Below are 16,002 nucleotides of genomic sequence, written 5' to 3' on the forward strand. Positions count from 1 at the left end.
TTTGCCAGCTCTGTTCAGGTTTCTAATGATTAATGACATTTGTTGGAAATACAGAGGTCATTTAACAACATGATGAAGTCTTATTCAATCCAATCAGCATCTATATCAGGTATGGAAGTTTAGCTCAGTAGGAAAGGCCCACTTTGCATATTAGATTTTCACTTTTGTGTTATCCACTACATATATTTGGGCGTGTCTGCTTGAAACTGTAACGTTAGACAAGACACTGCCCTATTTTACAGGCAAATCATACAGAAAGTAAGGAAATAACATTTGTCACATCCAATTCTACGTCAGATGTATAAATCTTTATGGACGGAACTTGCAGTGCAGCAATAGTCAGGCTGCAAAATAGAAAAGAAATATTCATAAACGCATTTTTTATATGGAGATAAACCATGTTTCATTATTATGCTATGAATAATCGCTCTATTACAGCTCTCTAATAAATAATATGCAGAAATAAATGTGTTTTAATTAGGCAAACTATCTGGTTAATGCAGTATATAATCTAAATGAATTGCCGAGTACATTTTCTGACAACTAGTAATTCTGTCACTTCTTGAATAAAGATAAAGAAAGCGCAGCACTGTATCATTTCACTGACAGTACACATGAGTTCATTACCTGTAACTCCACTGTTAATTACCTCAAATACATGTAGATATCGTCACTTTACAGTTAATTACTCTGCTTATCTAAGTTCTTGGAGTAGAAGTAGCGGAAACTGTAGGATCTGTCTTCCAACCTACTGCGCTGCTGTCGCCAGAATGTAAATCAAACACTTGTACATGTTCCTCTTTGCGTTTCTAATATTTGGGTTCGGCTCACATCTTCCCACGCGGCGGCATTTGAAGAGACAAGGTTGCTTTCCTCCTCCTACTTGAATTTCATTGGAAGTGGCGCTTGACCGATCGAGCCGCGAGCGCTTTCTCTGATCGGAATGACTAGCACGGCCCTCAGAGCATTGATCTCACTTTCTTCAGGTTTGGGTAAACAGTGCCTTATATGCCTGCAAATCAAGTAATTAACACTTAAAACAGACACGATCAAGGGAGGGCCACGCTTCTAGAACGGCGTGGGCCCGCGAGACGCAAGATGTTGGGAGCGGAGAAGAGAGCGATCATTTGAACTGTCTGGTCCGGGGAATGAGGATGACGACGCTGCGTGAATCTCCAATAAGCGCGGCGGCGGCGGCGGCAGCGGCGCGACACTGAGACTATCTTTTCATGTTTTGCATCTCTCGCTTTTTTAATGTTGAATAGGGATGTGACAAGTATTGGAATGTACCGTGCGGCTTGTTTGGAGAGAGGAAAGCTGTTTTCATTATTGTACTGATTAGATTATAATGACACATAAGGTAAGACACTACAAGACCAAACTATTTGTTCAAATGTATTTTTCTCCTCTAAGCCCTTACAGTAGCATCTTCAGACACTAAACTTTACAATCTTGGACTGCATGGACAAAACTTGGATGGAGCTTCCAGAAGGATTTGTTGATACCTAATTCCAAGCCTGGTTTATTCATTTTGTCAAAAAATTTGACAACATTTGAGATTTTATCTACTTTAAAAAAACAACAACTTACAAGTCAACAAAATATGGATATGTCAGTATTTCAGATATAAATGTTCCAAATATGTTAAATTTGGTCAGTTTTTACACATAAAATGCCTTATTTCTATATGAAAACATTACATGATTAACTTCTGCGATATACAGCGATCTGAAGCATTGAACTGAAACTTTCATGGCCAGACCTGACTCACGGGTCGAAAGACAATCTGCATCACGACCATGTGAACATATGTCTGTGTAAATATCTCATGTTACAACGTAACACTCACTCGATAAGTACAAGCTCAGGATCAGATGAACCAGATGCGAAGACACAGACACAGGTAAATCAGCATCACACAGAGGCGTCAAGGACAGAGGGGACAGAAGGGACAGTAGGGACAGTAGGGACGGAGAGGACAGTAGGGACAGAGGGGACAGAAGGGACAGAGAGGACAGTAGGGACGGAGAGGACAGTAGGGACAGAGGGGACAGAAGGGACGGAGAGGACAGTAGGGACAGAGGGGACAGTAGGGACAGAGCGGACAGTAGGGACAGAGGGGATGGAGAGGACAGTAGGGACAGAGGGGACAGTAGGGACAGTAGGGACAGAGAGGACAGTAGGGACAGAGGGGATGGAAAGGACAGTAGGGGCAGTGGGGACAGAGAGGACAGTAGGGACAGAGGGGACAGTAGGAACAGAGGGGACAGTAGGGACAGAGGGGATGGAGAGGACAGTAGGGACAGAGGGGACAGCAGGGGCAGCAGGGACAGAGGGGACAGTAGGAACAGAGGGGGCAGTAGGGACAGAGGGGATGAAGAGGACAGCAGGGGCAGAGGGGATGAAGAGGACAGCAGGGACAGAGGGGACAGTAGCGACAGCTGTGATGTGTTTTCTGTTTGTTAAGCTTCAAAATGTTGTATTACAATCCAACTCGTATTCACTTAGAAATTAATCTAATTGTTAACGCAGTGCAGTGGACCGCAGCTGCGCCGCGAGACCCCCGGTTCAAAAGACGCATCACTACCGTGTACTACATGTGCAAATGTTACATCGTGGGCACCTGCGGTTCATTATCAGGTGCGGCCCATATATGGACAAGTTCTTTTTTCTTCGTAAAAACCATGTGCATGTCTTTTATTCACGAGCGCTGTAAAGCCCGAAAAGTACGGATTAGAAAAACAAGAGATGTATTGGGTATAATGGATCCATTGGAAAAAGGAATTCAATAGTGATGATTGTCGTAATGCCATATCATGATATTATCAGTATTGTGTGCCATGTATTGTGTCGAATGGTGAGGGACCCTATGATTCCCAGCCTCAATACTGAATCTTTCATTACGTTTCTTTGTTTTTTCCTTCCTTTTGTTAGTTCACCCTCTGATATGTCTTACTTTGTCCTTTCCCATTACCGTGCATTGTCCTCGGTTGACTAAGGCGAACATGTCACCGTACTGTCGAGCGGTAGAGTGCATAGCGAGGCCTCGGGCTTTCTCTAGGCAGCGGATCCTCGAGGAATAGGAACACTGTGCTAAAGGTAAAGCAGCATGAATATTTAACACGCAGCCAGACGGGGAACGTTTCAAACAAGAGACACGCCTGCGATTAACTTACAAACTGTCCTTTCAATGGGCCGCGCTTGAGTGGAGTTGTCAAAGAGACTCGGTAAAATGACAGGCTCGAATGGGGCGAGTGTATCCTCCGAAGCACAAAGTTTGTCCATAGAGAAAAGTTGCATTGAAAAAAACAAGATTAAATGTGAAAACGCCTAGAATATGTATTAAAAAGTATAGCCATTTTGGGGTTGGACCGGATTTGGTTAATTCTTTATCTTGGGCGCATCCCACGAACCAAGAAACAAGCACAATGGGGTTAACTGGGTGCTCCTGGAAAAGATCCTGACTCAGCATCTGAACAAGGTGCTACATCGCGTTCGCAGGTCTCCAGAGGCATTAGTTGAAGGCCGGTCGAATGCAGAGGATTAATTTCCCGAGGGAGGACAATCAAGTCTCCAAGAGAAAAGCAAAACAAACAAGCCAACCTCCAATAATGACCCAGACTCCTCAGCTGTCATAAACTGAGGCAATATCACAGGGATGCAGCAGATACAGGAACCGTCGTGACACCAGAGGAAGAGACAGTCAGTACATATCGATAATCAGTCATTACTAAACTGCAACAAGAGATAAGATCATTCATGACACATTTATCTTTAATTCTACTGTATAAGGGTAAGTCTTGAGACAAAAGTCAAGTCCTTGTCAAGGTCCATGTCAAGTCTAAGTTAAGTCCAAGTCAAGTCCATGTCAAAGTCCATGTCAAAGTCCATGTCAAGTCCATGTCAAGTCTAAGTCCAGTCCTAGTCAAGTCCAAGTCAAGTCCATGTCAAAGTCCATGTCAAAGTCCAAGTGAAAGTCCATGTCAAAGTCCAAGTGAAAGTCCATGTCAAAGTCCAAGTCAAGTCCAAGTCAAAGTCCATGTCAAAGTCAAAGTCAAAGTCCATGTCAAAGTCCAAGTCAAGTCCAAGTCAAAGTCCAAGTCAAAGTCCATGTCAAAGTCCATGTTCACTCTAAATGTCCAAGTCCAAGTCAACGTCAAAGACAAAGACAAAGTCAAAGTCCAAGTCAAGTCCAAGTCAAAGTCCAAGTCAAAGTCCATGTCAAGTCCTTGTCAAGTTCAAGTCAAAGGCCAAATCAAGTCCAAGTCAAGTCCTAGTCAAAGTCCATGTTCTCTCTACCTGTCCAAGTCCAAGTCAACGTCAAAGACAAAGTCAAGTCCAAGTCAAAGGCCAAATCAAGTCCAAGTCCTAGTCAAAGGCCAAATCAAGTCCTAGTCAAGTCCTAGTCAAAGTCCAAGTCTAAGTCAAAATCAAGTCCTAGTCAAATCCTTGTCAAGTCCTAGTCAAAGTCCAAGTCTAAGTCAAAATCAAAATCAAGTCCTTGTCAAGTCCAAGTCAAGTCCAAATTGTATGCTTTGAGTTCCAAGTGCAACATGTATTTGTAACATGTAACTGTTTTTAAATCATCTATTTTTTCTCAGGAGAAGCATCACATCGTCGCAGTTCCAGGTCAAAGTCAGGTACGCAATCCATTTTATCGCATCAAGCCTCACGTGGTCAAAATAGAGTCTCAAGACTTACTCGAGTCCAAGGATAATACTTATATAGTTCTTTCAAAATGTCCCTTGTGTCCTCTGTCACTTGGACACTATACACTCCATTATACATCCACCGCATATTATTAATGTATCCATTTACCCTGCTCACACTCAATGGAAGTTGGGCGGACGGACCATGGACAGTTACAAGTTAATTATAGCGGTGGTGAACGTCTATACATAAATGCTATCGCCAAGGCCAATTTAGCTGCGAGACAGATTAGAAATATAAAGGAATCATTTTTTTTAAAAACGCAAAAATGCACGTTAGCCAGCTGTGGAAATTGAATAAATAAATACACGGTTGAGAAAACTAACTCATTGCCGCATCGAGATTGTGTTTCCCAATAGTATTTACCCCCAAAAACAATCAAAGATGTGCTTGGAGGAGTGGAAAATGGAAAGAAAACGTTTAAACCGACATAACACAAATCAAAATCAAGTCATTTTTCAAAACTGTGAATTAACCTCTACAGTTCTAGATATCTTACCACATCCTCAGAAGCTCGTTGTCCTCAGGTTCAACTGCTATGACAAGGAATTTCCAAACCGGCAAAACGCTAGAAACAACTAGAATCATCCCCGTTATCTGCATAGAAACTTTTCAAAGCTTAATCTAATTGCACGGGGACAAAAATTCAAAAATACCTGCTCACTTTTGAAACTATCCTCGGCGGGCGATGTGTCCGCGGTACTGTATCTTTGGGAGTGCGGTCTTTCATTGTGTTAGCGCTGCGGCTCGAGGCTAGTTGAAAGCACTCATTGAACCGGATTGGATTTGCCACGGAGGCTCTATCTCACTGTACTCATCCGTTTAATCCCCGTCCAAGTTTAAAGCAATCCGAATAAAGTGCCGGCGTTTTTTGGCGTCCGGGGGAGAAAAAAATTGATCACCGCGCGGCGCCGAGAGCTGATGTCTCCATTAGCGTGACGGCCCTAACAATGCCGCCGCACACTCAAATGCATTAGCGACTTTTTGCCAGATCGGCTTGGAGTGTTTGTTTGTAAATGAAAGCGGCTGGAGCGGGGAGTTTTGGAGTGAGGTTTTGATAGATGAAAGACAGGAGGAGGCAGCAGGGTTTTGTTGATAGTATCCTGTTTGAAATGTGCATATCGCGCAAACTAGCGAGGCGCGCGGCTACTACGATAACGACGGAAATGGCCCAAAACAAAATGCATTAAAACAAAAATCATATCATTTTTGGTTTCACAAATTCTTTTCAGTGTTGCCACAGTTAGCAGTGTTTTTCTTTGTTTGCTTCTTTACTGCTCAAAACAATTACCACCGGTGGGTAGCAGTGTTTCTTGGTATTTTAGTGTTTAGTGCATGTTAATGTGGCTGTTTGTTTGTTTGTTCGTTTTTTTTACACGTTATACTGTGCGCTTTGACCGTTTTGCACATGTTTTCTAATGTAAAACTACAAATGCCAAATAATTAACGTGGCTCACCCAAGATTGAGCTGTGTCTCTCTCTGAATTGAGTTCACATGAATCAATCTGGGAAGGCACTGACCTAAAGCAGTCGGGACGTCAATAAAATACTTCACGCTGATTGGTCGAAGCGTGACAACAGCGGAAGAAGCAGCAACTTCTGATTGTGTTAAATCCAGAAAAAGACAGTTCTCTTTCTCATCCACGAATGGAAAAAGTGCCACTGTGTGTAAGTTTTTCAAGAAAGAAAATAGTCAGTATTTCTCCTAAAACAGGCCAAAGTACCGTCGGCGCCGCCATGTTTGTTTTGGTTCGATTTGTTTTGTCTTCCGCCCAAACCAAAATGCTGCTCTGTGATTGGTTCTTGTCTCGCCTGTGGGCCCGAAATGCCTTGTGATTGGACCGGTGGTAAACGGTCCAATCACATTCAATCACATTCGACTGTAAACGAATGAGCGGAAGCCAAACAAGATGGATTCTTAACTGAAATATATTGAACTAACAATACTGTGGGGAATATTGCTTTGGAGATGTACTGTACACATTTTGGGTATTTATCATTTACAACACAAAACTATCTAAAATTTCAGCAAAAAGAGCTAGTACATTTTTTTATTATTAGCCCGTCACGGTCGTTTCACATTGTAGTAATAGTTTCTTGAGCTCATTCAGCAGAAACTTGTCTTTGCCACTCTCAAAGCTAAAATTCTAAATGTTGTGACGCCAAATGCATAACTTACATGTAGTAGTCACATTTCTGATTGTTTGAGTGTCATTTTACAGTCTTAAAGTCAATAAGTCCTTATAAACGTTACCCAAATGTGTCCCTGTTCATACATAAGATAAAAATGTGACGTAAAATGAACAAACAAGCAGACATTCCACATTAGTAAATAATCTTTGTGAGTATTCAGAGTTTTAACGTTTAACACATCCATTAGCCTTTAAACACACATTAATGACAGCAGAGCCTTAAGCGACACGCCTCTTATAATAACGTAATCATGTGCTAATAGCCGCAGTACCATCCTCCACGTTATTAGCGCACGTGCCGCACTCTGTCTGCCACGTTGGCTCTTACAGGGCGAGAGTGGAGGAGGCTGCGCACTGTCAGGATGATCTAGAGCCCCGCTGCTCGACTGGAACACATTTTTCATTTTCTAGTTATCACTTTTATGGATCTCGCCGTGTGACAAAGAAGATACAGCTCGAGCGCGCTACTTACCGACCACACACTTACCAGTGGACATTCCAGGCGACTGCAAAACGTTGGGAGTAGTTTTGTGAATTGTTTTTTTCATTTGTTTCTTCTTGTAACCTCAGCATACACTAGATAAATCATACAACCGTATATAGAGTGCACTTTTAATCTAAAGTAAAGAGTTAGATAAACCATATTGTATCTTCTGCTTATGTAGCTATTAAGGGACAAATATTACGTATTAATTGTATTGTTATTTGCCTTTAAACATGCTCTTGAATACCCTATTTTTAGGACTTTAAGCCACACATTTTTTCCCACGCTTTGAACTTTGCGGCCGATACAACGGTGTCTAACGTGGCCACCGGGGGGCACTCTAGCAGGAAGTGCAAGCGTTCGACACACTGTAGAAGAAGTCGTCAGAGGACAGTAGAAGCACTGGAGACAGGTGATGTTCTCTGTATGTTAAGCTTCAAAACGCTGTGTGTTTTATTACAATCAGACTCATATTCATGGAGAAATTAGTCTAATTAGGCGCATAAGGTGTACTATATTTAAGTGTAAATATCTCATGTTACAACGTGGGCACCTGTGGTTTACTATGGTTTTTAAGTGCAGCCCATATACATTTTCTTCGTAAATTTCGTATGCACAGCTTTCATTCAGGCGAGGTATAGCCTGAAAAGTAAAGTACGGTACTTTTACTTTAAAATTGTGAAATGTCCTGATAAGCCATGAAATGCATGGCTTCTTAGGACATTACACAATTTTAAACTCAACACTCTTTGCTATAATGCAGCCTCTTACCGACTTCCTGGTTTCCTTGTTCATTTATTTATGGACTTGAATACATTTTGGCTTAAAACACAGCAGAGAAGAGTCTCGGCGCCACTTCACAGATCGAGAAAACTTCAGTTATTGAGGAGATTCAGAAGTATTCAGAGTGCTTTTTACTGTCGCCGGGAGTGGACTTTCACAACCAGGGTTCATCAAACTAGCGTGAATGAAGCTAAACGCTTTTGACGAGGGAACAATATTAGAACAGGGTTAAACGCTCAGAATACAACATTTTGCATCACATGTGTCCTTTTTGTTGATTATTTTTTGTGTATTGCCTGCATTTCAGCCCACACCTTCTGCAAACTCGCTCCACAATAAGAAGGACAAACTGCTGATCAGCGCCCAATGAGGTGCAGGAGAGCCCACTCATCACACTGAGGGCCGCACACATACTTGGAAAATTCCTGGGTTAAATCTTAAGTCTCTGGTATTATTCACAGCGAAACTATCAGTACCTACTAAAATATTTGTCGATTCAAGTACAACCAGATCTAAAACAGATATAAACCAGGTCCAAACTTGAATTGAACTGAGTGTACCCGGTTCTTACAGAGGACGGACAAAGCATGAATTAACTTGAGTGCCAATCCGAAGCAGTCCACGTACCAGGGATTGTAAATGAGCCCACTGAAACGACCATAAACGTGATGAATTGCAAAATCTATGAATCCTAACAAGGGTTACGAAAAGCCTTCTCGTAAAAGCTGTCGGCACCTGCTGAAAATAAGACCATCTCGAGTCAAAATGTTCACCTCCAGGCGTAAGTCCCGGCTCGTGTCTCTGAGAGGGCAGGCGGATCGCTGAGGTAAATGAAATATGTAGCTGTATGTGCACTGATTTATTTATAATTGAATACTGTTTGAATATGTTTGTGTTCTTGTGTTAAAGGTCACACTTGATGCATTCTTCTTATTGTTATTGGCCCTGAGTGCCTCTCCTTTGGCGTCTCATCTTTTAGAACTTAAATAATAATGTACCAGTGTGTATACTGAAACCCACAGTTCACTTTCCACCAGTAAAGCAATTAACGGGGAATTCACATGGGGAAATACACAAAAGCTAGCTTTCCGACATGCCGACATATAGATGTACTGAATGTGATTTGACATCAGAAAAAAAATATAATTTATGGCCTTAAAAACAGCACGGGAGACCTTTGACCTTTTCTACTTACCCAATATGTCACAAAACTGGTAAATGTGTCTTTGTGAGGTCCCAGGCTAAAGGATCTCGTGTACAGAGTTTCTGAAACAAGCGTGAATGAAGCTAAACACAACTCCAGGTGTGTTTTTAACAAAGAAACACTGTTGTAACATGGTTGAAAGCTCATAAAAAGTCAATTTTGCATTACGTGCGTCCTTTAAATGCCCACAGTGACGTTCTAAATTAACCAACAATGTCACAAAACTGGTAAATTTGAAACGAGGTGTCTTTGTGAGGTCCCAGGCTAAAGGATCTCGTGAACACTTCCTGAAACAAGTGTGAATGAAGTTAAAAACAACTCCAGATGTGTTTTTAACAAAGAATGACTGTTGTAGTATGTTGAAAGCTCATAAAAAGTCAATTTTGCATTCTGTGTGTCATTTAAATATCCAGAGTGACGTTCTAAATTAACCAATAGTGTAACAAAACTGGTAAATTTGAAGGCTAAAGGATCTCGTGTACAGAGTTCCTGAAACAAGCGTGAATGAAGCTAAACACAACTCCAGGTGTGTTTTTAACAAAGAAACACTGCTGTAACATGGTTGAAAGCTCAAAAAAAGTCAATATTGCATTACGTGTGTCATTTAAATACCCACAGCGACGTTCTAAATAAACCGATAAGCGGCGAGGAGAGCATGAAGCCAGAGCAGTGTCTCGCCGTACGTACCGAGCAGGGCCATGAAGCAGATGCAGATGGCAAAGAGCGAGCTGAAGCTGAGGCCCACGTCCTCCCTGTAGACGGCCAGCGTGGTCTCGCAGTGGCGCCCCCTATAGCCGTCGGGACAGTGACAGGTGAACTTGGAGGGAGACTGAGCCACGCAGGTCCCTCGGTGGCAGGGCCGGGTGGCGCACAGGGTGTACACGCATGACTTCCTGGTGCCGTTGACGCGGATCATGTGACCGGGGGGACACCTGTCAAGAAGAGGACAGGGGTAAAGGACGCGGGAAAGAAAGAGAATCCCACAAGAGAATTCCACAAGTGCATTAAAGTATTATGATATGATGTAGCCTTGACTGGAAATGTTCTGCTATGGCCAGCACATAATGTTGTTTAATCCAGTTTAAAGGATTATCTTATCTTATCTTAATTAGTTAAGCATCTCTGATTGGATTCTTTAAGACTCTGCGGATGAATAGCAAAAAATATCTAAAATACAAAGATATAAATTAAGATAAGAAACAAATGTATTACAAGTTTTTCATAATAAGAGTGTTACTATTGTTATTATTATTGTCTACTTTTTATTAAAGAGTATAAGAGGTTTTTAATAAGAGTTTTATAAGAGCGTTTCTATTAAGAGAGTTTTTTTTAAGTTTTTTATAAGTTATCTGTTCTTTATTATTTACTTCTGTACCTACTTTGTATTGTAACATTGGAATTTCCCCATTGCAGGACAAGTAAAGGCTTATCTTATAATATCTTATCTTAATGTAATTGCTTCATGTACATATGCACATATTTGGGACATGTAAAGCAGTAAAATGTATATAGCTCAATGGATAGGTTAAACCAAATGTATTCATTAATTTTACTTACTTTTATCATTTTTTATACTTATGAAAATGTAGAGGGGATTTTGTATATCTTATTTAGTATTTGAGGAAACTATAGTTTAAAGGAAAATGTATGTAATAATTCAAATTTTGCCACACATTTTGAGGCCTATATCAGGCTTAGATCTAAATATGAACACATCATCTGTCTTTAAGGGCTGATGTTTATGCATTTGTGGGAGTAAAATACATTTTGAGAAAACAACCTTTTCAACTTACAATGTCCCATAGAAATGTATGGATGCAAGTTTATGAACATCAAATAATACAATATCTTAAGGTGAAGATTGGACAATTTTGTGAAAGCTCTTATGTCGAGATAGAAAAGAAAAAAAATCGAAAGTTGTAACAGCAAAGTACTCAGATTACACTGCAAATTTGAATTTTACTTACTTATCAAGAATTCTTAGAATAAACTTAATAATCAGAGTTATTAGAATCAGAATCAGATAAGGTTTATTGTCAATGAACAGAATTCACAAACACAGGAACTTGCTGTGGTGATTCGGTGCAACATGAAACAATGAAAAAACAACCTATATACCGTATTTTCCGGACTATAAGTCAATTTTTTTCGAAGTTTTGGCCAAGGTGCGACTTATACAGATATTTATATTACTTATACTCCGGAGCAACTTATATGTGATATTATTTGTTATTTTCACACTTGCAACTGTATTTCATACTCCAGTGCAACTTATTAATGTTTTTTTTCTTCTCTATTATGCATTTTTTCGCCGGTGCGACTCATATGCGACTTATAGTCCAGAAAATATGGTCAAAGTCAAAAAGAAAAACACTTAAAATCTGCTATAGGATGACAACAATAAAATAGGCTATAGAATTAAAAAAAAATAATACAAATTTAAAAATCACCATTTATTTAGAAGAAATATCTTAAATCTAGACCAAAAAAATCTGACTTATCCTGTTTTAAGTTAATAAATCCTAGTTAGACGTACGCACGATGTATTTATGAAATTTGCAGTATACAGCATCTCAATATAAAAAGCAAAACAAAATCTGCCATGTTATGAAAAGTAAACATACTGCATCTCCTTTCATACTTCTCCCCACAGAGACCGAGCTGCTGAGTGCTGCAGTACGGCGGTAACTAGGCTGATTTTATGCAGACAGGAGCACATTTTCTGCCTCACTTCAGAACGCGCCACAATAATTAAAAGCTCATTTGGGTGTAACAGCTCAAACAAACATTTTATGACCCCATTAATCCGCCGTTCCATTCAGCGTCTGCCGCGCGGCCCCGGACTCTACGTCGTGGCGACGGTGGAGATAGGTCTCCGCTGATTTGTTTGTGGCAAATAAATAGCGGCTAACTTGGTCATAAAACAGCAGCGTTGAAAAGATGATGCCGTTAATCTCACTTGTTTGGCTGCGTGGAGATCGCCGGCGTTATGAGTAGAATGGTGGCGTTTGGAGATAAAGAGACACACGCCGCTGTTTGCCCGCCGCATTTCACCCATAATGCCATCGAGAAAGCCTGGGCGGAGCGGTGGATATCTATATCGTCTGATCCTGAGTCAGTGTCTTGTTCTAGATGGCGGTTAAGCCCATTGGGGGAAGTATAAGAGACGTGCGCAGAGAGAACATGCAAACTAGGCACGTCACGATGTCAAATGTTTGTGAAATATCGCAATTTTATGATTGATTGATGTGATTGTTGGAACAGTGAAATCCTTGAAAGGCTCGCCGTTCTTTAAAAGCTTTATGATATGGCACTTTCTGAATGAATACGTTATGATATTGTCACATAAACAGCCAGATAAAAAAGTACCGTATTTTCCGGACAATAAGTCGCACTGGAGTATAAGTTACATTTTTTGGGGGAAATGTATTTGATCATATCTAAGACCAAGAACATATATTTAATCTCGAAATGCTGTTTAAAATAATAACAGAGAGAACATGGTGAATAGGTGTACGTATGCTAACGCTAACACCTTCAGCTACATGAGGCACAGACAGAACTGTGGTAAGTGTCTGGTATGTTAACGTAACATATGAACAGTTATTCAGATAACTATAGCATAAAGAACATGCTAACAAGTTTAGCAAAGCATCAGTTTTACCCCAAATCACTAAATCCATTGAATTCTTCTTCCTCTGTGTCACTTCTAAACAACTCCACAATCTCCAGAGGAAGAGGAAGTGCAGATTCTTCTTCTTCATCGCTTAGAGCCTAGAGCGCCCTCTTGTGGTTGTCAGTGTGAAAATAATCAACATGTGGAATGCGGTTGCCAGTGTGAAAATAAAGAATAATATCTCATATAAGTTGCTCTGGAGTATAAGTCGCAACCCGGACAAAACTATGAAAAAGGTGCGACTTATAATCCAGAAAATACGGTACTTTATGTATATTTTAACACGTTTGCCGTAAAGATTAAACAGAGATGATACTCACTGTTACTGCCTAAGATTCTCACAATATTAATTCATACATTTTTGCCATTATATTGTGACCCGATCATCTGAACCAACCTAATGCAAACTTCATATGGTCTATAAATTAGATTTGGGACTATTGTGCTGTGAGAAGAGCATCCTAAACACTCATCCATGGTTGTTTTCTAACAGTTACTGCTAAAATGTAAAAAAAAAATGCAGAAACGTATCAATGAATCAATCAATCAATCAATATCACGTAATTGTCCGCAAGCAGCAATTAAACTAGAATTAGCAGTTAAATATATATATAATAAGAATCATAGGAAAGCTCAAGAGGACTCGCCGGGATTGCTCATCAGATCTAGTGACACGGTTTGAGGAGAGTAAGAGCCCTCAGGACAAAAGTCTGTCCTTCAGCCTGAGCGTCACAGTCAGCGTCAACTCTGGCCACACAATCAGAAAACACACTTTCCTCTAAACCTCGCTCTTACTCCTCTCATTACACACATTTAACTCCATTTCAAACTTGTAAACATTTCACTGGCTGCAGCGCCATTTCCTGCGGAGTTGAAGCCTGTGTGGGCACATGCGCTCCCTTTTGATATCTATATTTAATAAGTGATTATCGCAGTGCCGTCTCACTAATTATCTTGTGATACAAATAGTAATTGACGGTTAATGGTGTTTCATTGCAAAGACTGATTTATAATGGCACAATTCCCCGGCAGTTAGAAATAATCCCCACCACAGCTTCTTCTCTAAATGAGTAAATAAATCCAACCGTGGACTGCTTTTCTCGACTCACTTACTGCGGGGAAGTGTCTGGGGAGGGGGAATCCGCGTCCAGTCCTATTGCTTTTCTCGGATGAAGAAAATATTTGAATGGATATTGATGTCCTTATTCTAATACAAAAAAAAAGCCCTATATATCTATATCACGTCTCCCATAGGTTTTCATTTAAATGGAGATGTTCTGCACTGTATAGGCCATAAAATATGTTTCCCCGCTATATTTATATTCATAGAACGCTTAAGTTTGCCCTCGTGTACGGTCGTGTTACGAGGTTGCACTCTGGCTAAGTTATTCAAGCTCGATGGCTCCTCTTAAAAGCCAGTAAGCACAAATCTTCTGTATACACCTCCTCATTAGTGGCCACATTTTCATCACCGTTGTGGCCAAAGTGCACAGGTGTGGGTGCTGGAACCGCCCCAAAAACGCCACGAGGTGAACGGCAAAAAGAAAAGGAACATTCAAAAGAAAGTGTGTACTCTTTTCTATCAAACGCATTCTTCGTTCCGTCCGGTTTAACGCGCGACGCTCGGTGCTGACGCCGTGTCCGTTTTGTTTCCCGAGACAAGAGCGACCGTACGACACAAAGTGCCACGACTTTCCAAAGGCGTCCCAAAGTCACCGCCATATTTTGCATTAATTGCTTGTTCTAATGGCGGCTCTAAATGTCAGGCTGCTTGGGAACGCGTGGGAAAAATATGCCGGCGAAGCGATACAAGAGACAATGCTTAAAGATAAAAGGTAATTAAGTGTCTGTGGGATTATTGTGCCATAACAAAAGTTCAACTGTGAGTGGTGATTATGGCGGATGAAGTGCGTGTGGACCCGTCGTTCTATTACGAAACAATGGCCTCGACCGCGGGCCCTGCTCTACCTGGTGTCACCCTCCGTCTCAATCACGGCACCTTTGAAGGATTCGCTGTTAGCGTTCTCCTAAGTTACTGTTGCTAAGCCCCCATATAACAGTGTGTATAAGAGAAAACTGTGACAATAGAGGAACAGGTTCTTCACTGACTAATAACTGCTTACAAAGTCTTCAGTCACAGTGAGGTAAAACAGTTCTGCACAATACGCGTTGGAGGACGATTTCATGATGTTAAGACCTTATGTTGCTGGTTTTTCAAATATAACTATAGAGTGCAAATGATAGGACTTAAAGCTGTTTAAGTGTGCAAACCTCCATCTGCATAAAAACAACACAAGAGAGGCTGTGACTCATGTCCAGCTCAGAACCTCCACAAGTCAAGGCTCACTGAGCTGCAGAGGCTGCACTAGCACTGACTCATGATTGGCTGCAGGGGCTTTAGGCAGTGACCATTAAGGTCAGAGAGAGGACTTTTAGCCTTGAACCAACTGGATTTTAGCATTGAAACTGGAAACAAAAATGAGAGCCCCATTCTGCTTTCTGATTGGATAATTGTCTAAAGAACCAAAACACCAAATTATAACGCGACAAACTGGACATCATGGCCAATATTGTAATTAAGAATAAATCAGCACATCATTTGTTACCCGTAAAAATCTATAATTGATTTAAACATATTTACCTCAAATTGAGGGACAGAGTTTGGTCTTGTTTATTACATATAAAATCAAAACATTGCATATATTAAGTTCCTTTAATTTAAATTCCTTTATTAAAGGTAAAAACCCTATAAGTAAGCAAAACATAGAGGTATTATGGAGATATACTGTCGCCTTTATGTCAATACAGATGTTTTTATTGCTCTTAAAGCTTTGAAAAACATGCTGTTTCTCCACAGACCTGACCTATAACTTCTCTGGTGGAGGGCACACCACCTGTTTGTCTTCAAGGAGATGTTATTATTTAGCCTCGAACATTTCAAAGAAAGACATAA

General features: G+C 40.7%; 1 protein-coding gene across 1 annotated transcript in view; it reads right to left on the reverse strand.

Moving 5' to 3' along the window:
* Nucleotides 1-16,002, reverse strand: part of LOC140381576 (neural-cadherin) — a 466,796-nt gene that overhangs the window by 41,264 nt on the left and 409,530 nt on the right. Inside the window, exon 35 of the mRNA XM_072465639.1 lies at nt 10,061-10,305. Within this exon, the coding sequence (XP_072321740.1) occupies nt 10,061-10,305 (245 nt within the window). The remainder of the gene's footprint in view (nt 1-10,060; nt 10,306-16,002) is intronic.

The sequence above is a fragment of the Eucyclogobius newberryi genome, unplaced genomic scaffold, assembly GCF_026437365.1.
Source record: "Eucyclogobius newberryi isolate DKJ021-1_F unplaced genomic scaffold, fEucNew1.0.hap1 SCAF_5, whole genome shotgun sequence".
Lineage (NCBI taxonomy): Eukaryota > Metazoa > Chordata > Actinopteri > Gobiiformes > Gobiidae > Eucyclogobius > Eucyclogobius newberryi.